The sequence below is a fragment of the Sturnira hondurensis genome, unplaced genomic scaffold, assembly GCF_014824575.4.
Source record: "Sturnira hondurensis isolate 20B ecotype Veracruz unplaced genomic scaffold, ASM1482457v3 Scaffold0017436, whole genome shotgun sequence".
NCBI classification, from domain to species: Eukaryota; Metazoa; Chordata; class Mammalia; order Chiroptera; family Phyllostomidae; genus Sturnira; species Sturnira hondurensis.
The window spans coordinates 19,815,886-19,827,794 of record NW_028090067.1 but is presented as its reverse complement, the minus strand read 5'-3'; the positions used below and the strand labels follow the sequence as shown (position 1 = coordinate 19,827,794).

Here is an 11,909-nt window from a genome sequence, read left to right as displayed (position 1 = left end):
CATGTGGCCAAAGCCCCGTGAGGGGAAAGGGAAGAGGGGCCCTGTTTCTCTCTGCAGTGGGAGCCAATTCTGGAGGGAGAACCTGGCTCAGTGACGGAGTGGGCGGGTTTCACACAAACATCCCATAGCCATTGCAAATGCGCCTTCTGGAGGTGTCTGTGTCTTAGAACTTCAGACCGTTCTCCAGGACCCTGCCAAGCTGGCTAGTTCTAGCTCCTCCCAAGTCAGACCTCTCAGGCTGGCCTTGTCGTGTGGGATTCCAGAAGGCACCCTATTTGAATTTAAGGGCCAGCCCTGGTCTTCTAATTAGGAGCCTCAGGACTCCTGGGGTGCAGGACCAGCTCAAGCCCCCCTCTGAGCTGCGGTCAACGCTGCCAGGGAAGCAGGGTGCGTGCCTCTTCCCTGACTCAAGTGAGGGTTCCTGGAGTGGCTTCCCCAGCCTGGAGCCCTGAGGTGACTGGAAGCTCCTGTAAGAGGCCAGGATGGCTGCTCCCCTCAACCCATCCCTGGCTGGGATGGGAACACGGCAGGGACCAGGTCACCGCGGTTCAGTCCTGGCCCTGCCATTTACCAGCTGTGTGGCCTCAAGTAAGTGGCCTGCCCTCTCTGAGTCTTGGTCTCCTGGGGTCATAACAGTACCCAAGTCACAGGGCTGGGGTGAAGATTACGTGAGATAATCTTGACAAAGCAGTTAGCATAGAGCCGGCTCCTCTGGGCACTCAGGAGCTGTTGGCTTAGAGAAGTCAGTCTAGGGAAGCGAAGGGCATAGTGTCTGTGGGCCAGTCTCTCTGGGCCTCAGTTTCCCTGGCTGTAAAATGGGGATGGTAACTGTGCTTGGTAATAACTAACGTTTGTGGGCACTCACTATGAATTAGGCAATTTCCCCCAACTCTGCCAAACATGTTAGGGTGGGGGCGAAGGGACAGGACATCCTAAAAGCATGCGGGGAAGAGCCCCAGAGATTTGGTGTTTTCTGGGTGAGGCTAGAGTAGCACCTTGGTAGTGTGGACAAGATTAGAGGGAATCAGATGGCTGGGGACCAGCAAGGGCCCACCTATCACTGTAAGTGAGCCACCCAGGCTAGACACCCCTCGCACCTCTTGGGGCCCTGAGCAAGTCACAGCCCCACCCATTGGCCTTGGTTCTCCTCTTGGTAGGACGGTGGCTTGGACTCACTCACCTCCTAGGTCCCCAGCTGCTGGAAGGGGCTGTGATTCTCTTGTCTCTGATTTTCTTGGATGGCGTCCATGTAGGTTGTGGTTTGGGCGGTCTCATCTGCCCATTGATTTTTTCCAGAAAGGATGCTTTCTTCCCTTCTGTTCTGCGATCAGCCCGCAGATGAACAACCTTGGTGCTGGCCTTCCCACGGCTCCTCCCTCCTCCTCCCACCAGCACACCCTGCCTGGGTTGCAGCCGGGAGCCCAGAGGGTCCAGCAGTGCCGTGGCTCCCAGAAGGCCCCTTGAAGGCACTGGGGCTCTCCCTACACCATGCGGGGCACACCACTTTCAGGGAGTGCCCAGGGCTGGGGAGCTTTATCTAGCCCACACCTGACTATGGGTCTGAGTTGCCACGTGCTCCCTCTCCTCTCCTCAGCCCGAGCTTTGGAGTTGGACAGACTGCTCACCATTTGCATCACTCCGTAAGGGCTGGGAGATCACAGACACAGTGCCACCCTCGTGGTGAGAGATGAGGCTGAAGCTCCAAGGACTTAGGGAGCTCACTTAAGGTGGCGTCACCCCTGACCTACTACCAAAAAGGAGCCAAGGAGAGGTATAATGCTAGGAGCTCATAAGAGGCAGGGCAGGGAAAGGGAGTCCAGAGACCAGTGCAGGAGGAAGGCTGGGGAGACAGGAAAGCTGTGATGAGGTGGTTACCATGCCAGCTTGTACTGACCTCATAGGACCCATGGGGAATGGGAATAGTAGTCATCCGGTACATGGAGGAGGGCGCCGCACATAGTCAGGGTCCACAAGGAATGCACAGGTGCTGTTTCCTTTGCCTGGGAGGTGTCTGCCCATCTTCACTCGGCCGGAGCATGGGAGTCAGCCTAAGGGCTCTGTGTGGGTTCAGATCCCAGCCTGGCCACTCACTGGCTGTGTGATCGCAGGCTAAGTAGTTACCACTCTGAGTCTCAGTTTCCACACCTACCAACAGGGATCATTGTAAACTCACCTCAGAGGCTTGCTGTGACAATGAGTTAATGTAGGTGACTTGGCACACCCCATAAAAGCTGTAGGAATATTCTCCATTGTTGTCCCCTCCAATCAGCTCAGAGTCCCCTCAAACACTCAGAACTTACTGGGCACCTGCTGGGTGCCGGCACCAGCCCTCCTGTGCCCTGGGCTAAGCTGCCAGCCTCAGGGCCTGAGTGTGCGAATCTGACTGGAGGGGAGCAGCCTGCGAGAATTGGTGTGTTGGCTCCCACTGCTGGCGTGACAGATGTCCTGATGAAATATGTCACTTTACAACATTTTTAAAGGAAATTTCCGGAAAGTTTTTTTAACCCCACGGGGGCCCTAATAGCCTGAACTATTGTCAGGTTCTTGTCATGGCTTTGCCATGACTTGCTGGGGAACCTCCCTTTCCTGGGACTCCGTTCCCTCATCTGTAAATCGGAGCAGTCACTGTACCCACCCAGGAGGGTTGGCCTTCGGTGAGACTGCGCATGCGCAATGTGCTTTGTAAACTCAAAAGCACCTTGAGGGGTTTCGGTTCTGTTTCTTGTCACTCATGGAACAGCCACCAGCGGTGTCATGCTGGATCCTGACCCGGGTGTGGATATCAGTGGGGTGCTGGCTCTGCTCTCAGGGTTCCCTGGGTAGCGGCCTTACTAAAACCCTTGACTTTTGTGATTTCCAGAGAACGTGGAAGGCCCCTCAGGCAGCCTGGCCCCTTCCAGGGGAAATGCTGGTAAGTGTCTTGTTGTCTCTGTTGGTTTGTTGCACAATGTTTTTGTATCAGCTCCACGTGCGGGGGGTGATGTTGGGGGACTGGAGGTCAGCCCTGCCCTTGAGAACTCAGTCCAGGAGGAAGGGTTTGAAAATTCCACACCCAAATGACCAAATGTCTGAGGTTCAGAAGTGGCCAGACACAAAGCCTGGACTTTCCAGAAGATGCTCGGCCACAGGGCAACTGGCAGGATCGTTATAAATGCATATTGACTGTTTGCTCTGCTTGGAATCCTTCAGCAGGTCCCCCTTTCCCCCATGGGAATAAGTCCCCAAGCCTGTGGCTCGCACTGTCTTGCTCCAGCTGCATCTCTAGCTTTTCCTTTCACAAATGTTGCACTGGCCTACTTTCCCTTCCTGGAAATCTGCTTGCTCCCTCCTGCCTCAGGGCCTTTGCTCATGCTGTGCCTGCCACCCGGAGCTCTTTTCCAGCCTTATCATACAGTTACTTCCTATCTGTCCTTCAGTTCTTGTCTCAAATGTCCTGGACCCCCAAGACCCAGAGTCCCCTTATATACCCTCTGTGCACCTGCCATGCTTTCTTACTAATGTGTGTTGCGGCTGTTACCAAATGATTGTTATATGTTATAAATTATTCTCACTAATGGCCCCTTAGAACTGTAGGCTCCATGACAACAGGGCCCCTTGGGCTCAATGCCTGGTGTATAAGAGGGACTCAGCTAGTGTTTGTTGAGTGAATGTATGATTAGTATTAAGGTGAGGCTTCATGGAGGTGGTGGCATTTGAGTATAACTTGAAAGAGGGATAATTTCAATCTGTAGTGAAGAGGAAGAGCTTCCTGCTTCAGGGCACAGGTAGGCACATGGCAGGAATACAACTCATTTGTTTTGGCAAAGAGGCAGAATGGGACATGTGAGAGAAGGTTGGAGAACTGAGCTGGGGGCAGATGAGGGCTCTGTGTTCCAGGTGCATGAGAATTGACTTGAACTCTGAAGTCACTTGGAACCCATCGAAAACCTCTGAGCCAGAGGGAGTAGGGTCAGAGCTGGCTTTGGGTAACTGATGAGCCTGCTGCAGGGAGGGGCGGGCCCGGAAGAGAGGCTGCTGCAGCCAAGACGACCAGCTGGGTGGTGGAGAAGCCGTGGACGCTGCTGCTTTCTCTTTCCCCGGAACCACACGCGCCTTGGCAGTTATCCTCGCCAGGGAGATGCAGGGCAGTGACGAGGAACCTCACGTGGCACGGCTGCTTCCAGAAGACAATCACCTTGGTGGCAAGGGAGCCATTCCTAAGTCACTGGAGGGAGAGACGGTGTAGAGGGAGCGCTGATGCCCACATTTCTCAGCTTCCCAGATTGAGAAGGCAGCATCCGGCTTCACATCTCTGCACCTGGGTCCCTGTGCCTTCCCAGTGGTCCAGAAATCGTGACACCGAGGGACCAGCCTGTGGTAGATGAGCAGAAGCATTTCCCTCAAGGCCTAGCAAACAAGAACCACTTCCATGCCCCCACGGCAGGGCGCAGCTGATGTGGTCGGAAGAGGCAGGATTCTCAAGAAGTACCTGGGATAAGTCCCAGATCTTCTCCTTAGCACCTGTGTGCCTTTGGGCATCGTGCTAGCAACTCTGGGCTTCAGTTTCTTTGGCTGTGAAGTGGGGGCCGCTCGGGCACTGTGAGAGTTAGAGGTGCGGACACGCATGGGGCCCCAAGCACAGGGACCGCTGGAGGCTCGGAAGTGATGGCTGTATCATGGCTGTGCTTTTCTCCCCGGTTTGAATTCTTCGCAGGAAGCTCGGGTTTCAGGCTTAAAACGAAGAGCATGTCAACAAAACAGGATAGAACAAAGTCTTTTCCCAGCATGCCTCAGCATGTGGCACTGCCTTCCTGTGGAGCCCCACAGAGATGGGGCTAAAAGTCTCGAGCTTTCAAGCAGAAATAATCCCAATGGAAAGGACCCTCCCTATTGTTATCGCTTGATAAAACAGCCCAGGAGCCTGCAGCCCAGCCCACCCAGCTTCAGATTCCAACTCTACCCCTTCCTAGTGGCTCCGGGCCTCAGTTTCCTCGAGTGCAAGATGTGGTAATAACAGCATCCACCTCACAGGGCTGTTGTAAGGAGTAAGCAGGTCGATGCAGGTGAAGGGTTCAGGACAGGCCTTTGTCACCAGGACGGTTAGATCACTTCACTTTCACCGAGAGCCTCTGTAGTGCTCTAAGTGACTCAGTGGGGGCCCCAGAGGTGAAAGGCTGAGTTCAGAGCCCAGCTCTGCTGCTTGCTAGCTGTGTGACTCTGGGATGTCCCCTAACCTCTCTGCCTCTTTCCTTGTCTGTACCATGATGATGACAGTCCCTGACTCATAAGGCTGTTGGGAGGGGTGAGTGGGGTCAGCCAGGTAAGAGACCTGACTCCCTGGAGGCTGAAGACCACTCAGCCCCTCCACCCACCCACTGCACTTCCCGGATGAAGAAATTTGGACTCAGAGCCATTGGAGGATATGCTGAAGGGCACACGTCATTGTGACCTGTGCTGGGCCACCACGCCAGGGGCTACCCTGGGAGCACTGGGTCACTAGCAGCAGGAGTGCCTAGTGGACTGAGGGGGTGCTGTCCTGTGGGGCCAGGCTGCGTGGACCTCCAGCTACTCACCTGGGTCTCCCCTGCTGTTCTCTCTCTACTCACTTGTGGGCAAATGACGGACAGCAATGCCACTTGCTGGGCAGGCCAACTGCCCAGCCTCCGGGGAATAACATGTTACCTGAGAGGGAAAGCTGGTGCCGACCCTGCCATCCTCTCACATCTCTTTCCCTGTCCACCTGCAGACTTTGGGACCTACCAACTGTCTGTGTCCATCCATCTTTCCAGTGTTTACTGAGCGCTGGGAAGCTTAATGGTTAGGAGCAGAACTTCTGAAGACCCGGGTTCAAATCCCAGCTCAGCCTCTTCCAAGCTGTGTGACTTAGGATAAGCTACTTAAACTCTTTGTGCTTCTTCAGTGGCCCCATCTATAAAGTGCAGGTGATAGCAGTACTAACCTCATCACATTGTTGCAAACACAGTGCCTGTTCACAGAAACCCTGCATTTCTCTGGGCTGTGGTGGGTGTGAATGCAGTCCCCTACCCTACATAGGATGCTGGAGACCTTAGGGAAGCAGGGGCGTCTGCCCTGCAAATGCTCACACTCCTGGGAGAGATGGACACAGTCATATGCACAGTCCAGTGTGACCAGTGGGAGCTAAGGAGGGAGCCACAACTTCCATCCTGGGGGGTGGGGCACACCTCCTGGGCAGAGGTCCCTGTGAGAGAGCCTATGATACAAATTCATGCCGTGCATGTCACAGATACCCAGCCCTGCAGGATCCTACCCTTGCTCACCTCTGAAGTCTCATCTCTCATTCCCCTAGCACTGCACCGGGCACAGCCCTCTGTCGAAGAACAGGAGGCTGTCTCCACCCTGCCAAGTCTTGGTATTCCCTGGCCCTCTGGAGCCTCCTTGACCCCTTTAGCTTTGGAGCCGGCCCTGACTTTGCCCCAGAAAGACTTATCCGAGCCCCTTGCCTTCTCCATCAGTGCTGACAGCCTAGCATACAGCACGTGCTGTGTGGAACGAAGGTGAGACCCAAAGGGTCTGGCCACCATGCTGTTTGTGTACTCTGCTTCCCTCTGCTTTGCATGGGGAAAGTGCCTGGCTTGGGACTGGCTCTGCAGGGTGCTGTGTGGGGGTCCCACTTTGATAACCCTAGGCCCCCCGCCCACTGTCTCTGGAGAGCAGGAGCCAGCATTCCAGGCCAACCTCCTGGTGTGCTCGAGTTAGCAGGAGGCCCCTCCCATGAGGAAGGAAAGCCGGGCCCATAGGAGAAAGGTGAGGGCTGCACGTGTATGCAAGAAAGCCTGCCAGTGAGAGGAAGGACATCTGCTTGCCGTGGAAGGCACGACAGGCAGCTCACTGCACAAGTCACTGATCTGCTGGGCAGGGCCAGTCTCCTCAATCAATCCGCACTGACACATGGTAGCGGAATCAGTGACCTAGAGGCAGAAGGCTCCATTTGTAATCCCAGAGTGGCCCAGGCGCCTGGAGGAGGGCAGAGGAGTTTGTAATAAAGGGAGCGACACAGGGTTTCCAAAAGCTATCTCTGGGCCAGAGGAGGAGGGAAAGGAGTGATTTTGCTTCTGGAATTGAAACCACTGATTCAGTTCAATAAGTATTTTTTTTAGTGGACTGGGTTCGGAAGGAGGAAAAAAAAGGAATCTATTGTCTTAAAGTGTGGAAAGAAAAACAGGACTCTCTCACATGAAACAATGAGAGAACAAGAGAAGATGCTAGCTAACATTATTGGGGGTGGGGGGCTCCCAGTTACTGACTGAGCTCCAGCTACTGCAGGACTTGGGGCAGCGACTTAATCTCTCTGAGCCTGTCTGCTCATGTGTCATATTGTGTCCATATCATAGAACTGTAGCCATCATTAATAGGTGCCTGCTAGTGTCCTGAGTTTTTTATGCAGATCTCTAGATTCTCATAACACCTATGTTGTGAGTGAGGCCATATTATCCCCATTTCATAGCTGAGGAAACCGAAGTTCAGAGAGGTGAAGTGAATTGTCAAAGCCACACAGCCCAACAGTACCCCATTCTGTCCGTTGGTGGTAACATCCACATGTGCTTTTTCCAAATGGTACCAAAAGGGACAGTGACGAGGGTAAAGAAGCTGAGGCTAGCCTGGCCCTAGGACTGGGAAGTTCCAGGTGGAGGTCAGCTGGGCAATGTCCCAACAGGATCCAAAGAGGTGGAGGGGCGCCCAGGTCAGTCCCAGGACAGGAGCCAGGAGCAAACAAGAGCCTGGGTTCCAGTTACCTGTCTGCACTCTTCCCTCTCTCACCACCCATTTCACACTCCAGCCCCCAGGCCGAAACCTGAGTGAGCTGAGGGAGAGGGGAAAGGGAGGGGGGATGGCGGGGCAGGAGACTATAAGGAAGAGGGCTTCCCTTTCTTTCATGAGTTCTCTCAAGAAATTGAGGGTGCCCCCAACACCCAGGGTTCAAGAAGCTCCCTTGCATGCTTCCATGTTTGTCCAGAAAACATGGATCTCTGTTGAGAGTACCCCCAACCTTTCCGTCTGTGGCCCCGATTTAAGCAGAAGCCAGCACTGGTCTTTTAAAAGAATTGGTGCCAAAGAATTTGAAAATGAAACTCACAGAACAATGGGAACAGCCAAAGGGCAGGGCCTGACGGCCTGTTCGGCTCTGCCCCGGAAGAGCCACACCCCACCTGGCATGCAGGAGGTGTTGGGAAACAGGTCAAGAATGGCCTTGACCCACGTTGGACCTGGCCCCCACTTCATGAGACTGGACAGAAGCCAGGAGATATAACTGTCTTCCCCGATCACATCTTCCTGGGGTGGTAGAACTACCTCAGGCCCTGTTTGGCATCCCTATGCTGGGGACAGGTGTCGCTGCAGCCAGGACCCTCCTTGGGTGGCCTGAGGCAAGGCAAAATGTTAAGGAGTCTGGCTGAGTGGAGTGAGAGGTGAAGGGTATAGCCAGACTCTGGGGAGCTGTGTGCCTCAAATATACCTAAATCTGAGCCCCAGGATGTGCCTGGTTCCTATCAGCCTCCCCCTGCTGTGCAAAGCACTCTTCAAACTCCAATTTACTTTCCAGTTCGGTTGCTTCAGAAAAGGAATAACTCCAACATTCAGGGATATGGAAGCCTACTTTAGGATTTTAGCCCAGGTTAGGGATCTGTCCTGTTCCCATTGTGCCAATGGGAAACTGAGGCCCAGAGTGGGGAGAGAACCTGGCCAGGTATCCAGGTGAGTCACAGGCAGGATCACAAACACTTCAAACACATCATCACAGGCCTCCCTTTTGATAGCAGTGGGTCACACCACACAAATATCGCAGTGGTTCTACAGCTGAGATTTAAAAAAAAAAAAAAGCCATTCCTTTGCTCCGTGAAACATGTAAGATTTGCAAAGGAAGTCTGGAAACAGCCTGGCCTTGGCACCACAAATCCCCCACCTTATCTCCAAATTAATTTTGGACTCTACGTCCAGCCAACCAGCATTGCAGGTTTTAATGCCGCTGCAGGCGAAGGCAACTGGCATTTGGTGAGCGTATATTTTACCCGAGAAGTTGGTGGGCCTCGCCACACCTCGCTTAATGAAAGAGAAGGAAACTGAGGGCCCAAGTCATTCAAAGACACGCGGGGCGAAGGGGTGGGAGAGGCAAAGGAACTAGGTCTGCGGGGCCCTGAGGGCGTCTGGCTGGCAAGAGCCGCCCCCGTACCAAGCCCTACTAAACGGGTTATCAGAGGAGGTCCGCGGCCCGCGGACCTCCTCGGCTGCCAGAGACGTGATTTTGGCGTTGGAGACCTCAGGAACTCTAGAAAGCCCAGACATTCCGGGCCGCTAACTCCCCAGAAAGTTGGCGTGTGGCCACTGCCAGGGCCGACGGACGGGAGCTGCGGGCCAAGATGGCACTGGGCAAGCAGCAAAACCGCCACGCTGCGCATCTCAGCTGCGGAGGAGCCGCGCGGGATCGGGGTGGCGGGGCTAGGGTCGGCCAAGCGAGCGCAGGCCTAGGCGCCGCCGCACGCGGGTGGGCACGCGCGCGCGCGCCGGCCCCGCCCCCTGGCGCCCCGCCCCCGCCGCGCGCCCTGCCGCCCGCCCGCGCGCTGCGGCCTTGAGCCTCCCTATTGGCCGTGCGCCGTCACCTGACGCTCTGTTATTTCCTGTGTGTTGGGAGAATGGAGAGAAAAAATCCCGAACCGAGCGGCTTTTGGCCCCTGCGAGGCTGCCGCGGCCTCCGTCAGGGGAGCCCGCCCTGAGGCGTGCCCGGCTGGGGAGCGAGTGTTCGGGCCGGAGGGAGCCTTCAGGGGCCGCGGCCCCGGCCCGCCCCGCCGCCGTCCTGGGCGCCTGAGCTGGAGGCGGCGGAGGCTCCCCCACCCCCACCCCGCGCAGCACCGCCCGCCGCCGCTCCCTCCCCTCCCGCCCCCGGCCGAGGCCGAGGGACCGGGAGGGGGGCTCCCGCAGGTAACCGTCACCCGGGCTTGGGGGCAAGGGGTAAGGGGCAGAGGTCAGGACTGAGGGGCTAGCGCCAGGACTGGGGCCCGCCCGGGATGTCTAGTCTCGGGGGCTAGGGGCAGAGGTCCTTGCCGGGCCGACCCGGGAGTGCTGAGATCCTTGTCCTCCGGGGCCGGGACTCGGGGTGCTGAGGGGAATGGCCCCGCCCGGTCCGACCCGGAGTGCAGAGAGGTGCGGCCGGGCCTGGTCTAGGGTTGCTGAGGGGAAGTGGCCTGGCCTGGCAGCGGCGTGAGGTGTCTCGGTCCGGCCTGAGAGTCCCGCAGGGCTTGGGCACGGGTCCTAGCCTGAGGGTGCCGGGGTGGGGTTAGGTACCTGCTCCTCGTAGCCTCGGGTGCCTGGGAGGTGGGTGCGAGCAGGCGGTGCCCGGGGATCGACCGAGTCAGCGACGTCCGCCCCGGGGCCCCTGGCCGCTTCGGGGACCTGGCTGCGCTCGCCTGTTCTCTTCGGGCTGGGGGCGAGGCCGGCGGGCGGAGGGCCGGGCTTGGGGCGGGGAGGGGCCGGCCGGGCTGACTGGAGCGGCGCGGGGGCGCCCGGGAGTGGGAGCGCGCCGCGGCCGCCAGAGGGGACAGGGTCCCGTTTATTGCCTTGTGAACACCTGAAGCCATGTGGACGCTGCTGCTTCGCGCCTGTTGGGGGCGGAGGACAGGAACCGGCTGGCAGGGCGCAAGGTCCCGGGGCGGGGAGCGGAGTGCAGGACACACTTTCTGCGTGGGGTTTTTCTCCCCCTTCCCTGCCGCGGTGAGCAGGGCGGAGTGTTTGATGCGGTGGTCCCCGCGTGCGAGAGCGCATGTTTGGGGGCCCTTGCCTCTCAGCTTTCCTTTTTGAGAAGGAAAGTGGTGTTGGAGGAAGGTGCCTGATCGGCCCTGCCCGCTGGGGCAGCGGCGGGAGGTGGAATGACTCCCGTGCGCTGGGGTGGGGGTGGGGGGTGCCGAGGAGCAGCCGCCTTCCTGGGCCCGTGGGTGGGGATTATTGTCTGTTTTTGCGGTTGTGGATACTAGCACTGTTTTCCTGTGTGAAACCCTTTAGTTTGCCTTTAGGGGACAGATCAAAATTAGGACATTAGGATTCCCCCTCCTTCCCTCTGCTCCTCCGCACTCCGTCTCTCAAAGATTAGATGACTCTGGTAACTGCTGTAAAATGGATGGAATTTTCGAGCTATTATCTAACAGGCATATCTTTGGATGATAATTGGACCCTTATGTTAACAGCCTCAGTGAAGAGTTTTATGAAACATCTTACGTGGGGTGGTAGCTTGGTGGAGTGGGAAACCACACTGAAGTCCGGACCTGGGAGACCAGGAATCTTACTTCCAGCTTTGCCACCAATGAACCGTAACTTTGGCCAAGTTACCTGCCTTCTCAAGGTTCCAGTTTCCTCATCTCTTAAGTGAGAACTCTCTTCCAGAGCAAACATGGGGGGGGGGGGGCGGGGGGTATTGTTTTTTTTTTTTGTTTTTTTTTTGTCTCTCCCATTTTGTGCATTTGTTTCAGCCAGAAGCCTCCTTCCTGGGAAATGGTAAGCCGTGCCTTACCTGGCGTTTAAGAGCCTCCCTCACTTTTTAGCTTCCAGCCTTTTCCTGCCCCAACAGAGCATAAAACTTGGTCAGGGTACAGTTTTTCCTTAAACCCTAGATGTTTTGTGCTTTTCAGAAAGTGTATAATATTCTAGCCTATGGCGATTGTGTCTTGTATTTTTGGTCTTTGTGCAAGAAACTAACAGGAAAAAAATTTTCAGGGAGCATTTGACCACCTGAAGCTGTGGCTAATGTAGGTGTGTCTTGGTCTGTGCTGTGTTGGCTGCCAGGCGTGCCAAAGTCTTTCTGTGCAGGGATGGAGGGGATTTAAACCTTTCAAGGGATATTTGGCATTTGGCTCACTTGAAATTTCCAACTTCGGTGTTCCCAGAGTAGAAAGTGAAGTGGGATT

The 11,909-nt window shown here is 56.1% G+C and overlaps 1 protein-coding gene and 1 long non-coding RNA gene across 4 annotated transcripts in view; one reads left to right on the top strand and one right to left on the bottom strand.

Moving 5' to 3' along the window:
* Positions 1–2,458: 2,458 nt before the first annotated feature.
* Positions 2,459–10,421, bottom strand: LOC119002466 (uncharacterized). The gene is made up of 2 exons (XR_005069736.1): positions 10,297–10,421; positions 2,459–4,710 (listed from the first exon to the last, which is right to left on the bottom strand). It is a non-coding gene; the product is annotated as an uncharacterized LOC119002466 (long non-coding RNA).
* The window catches only part of TCF20 (transcription factor 20), a 100,154-nt gene continuing 91,135 nt past the window's right edge, over positions 2,891–11,909 (top strand). For 2 of the 3 annotated variants that reach the window (XM_037068399.1, XM_037068398.1), the window contains exon 1: positions 2,891–2,911. In XM_037068399.1, coding sequence (XP_036924294.1) covers positions 2,906–2,911 — 6 coding nt within the window. In that variant the 5' untranslated portion in view covers positions 2,891–2,905. Of the gene's footprint in view, positions 2,912–9,635; positions 9,934–11,909 lie in introns of those variants that run through there. The other variant, XM_037068400.1, reaches the window with a different exon arrangement.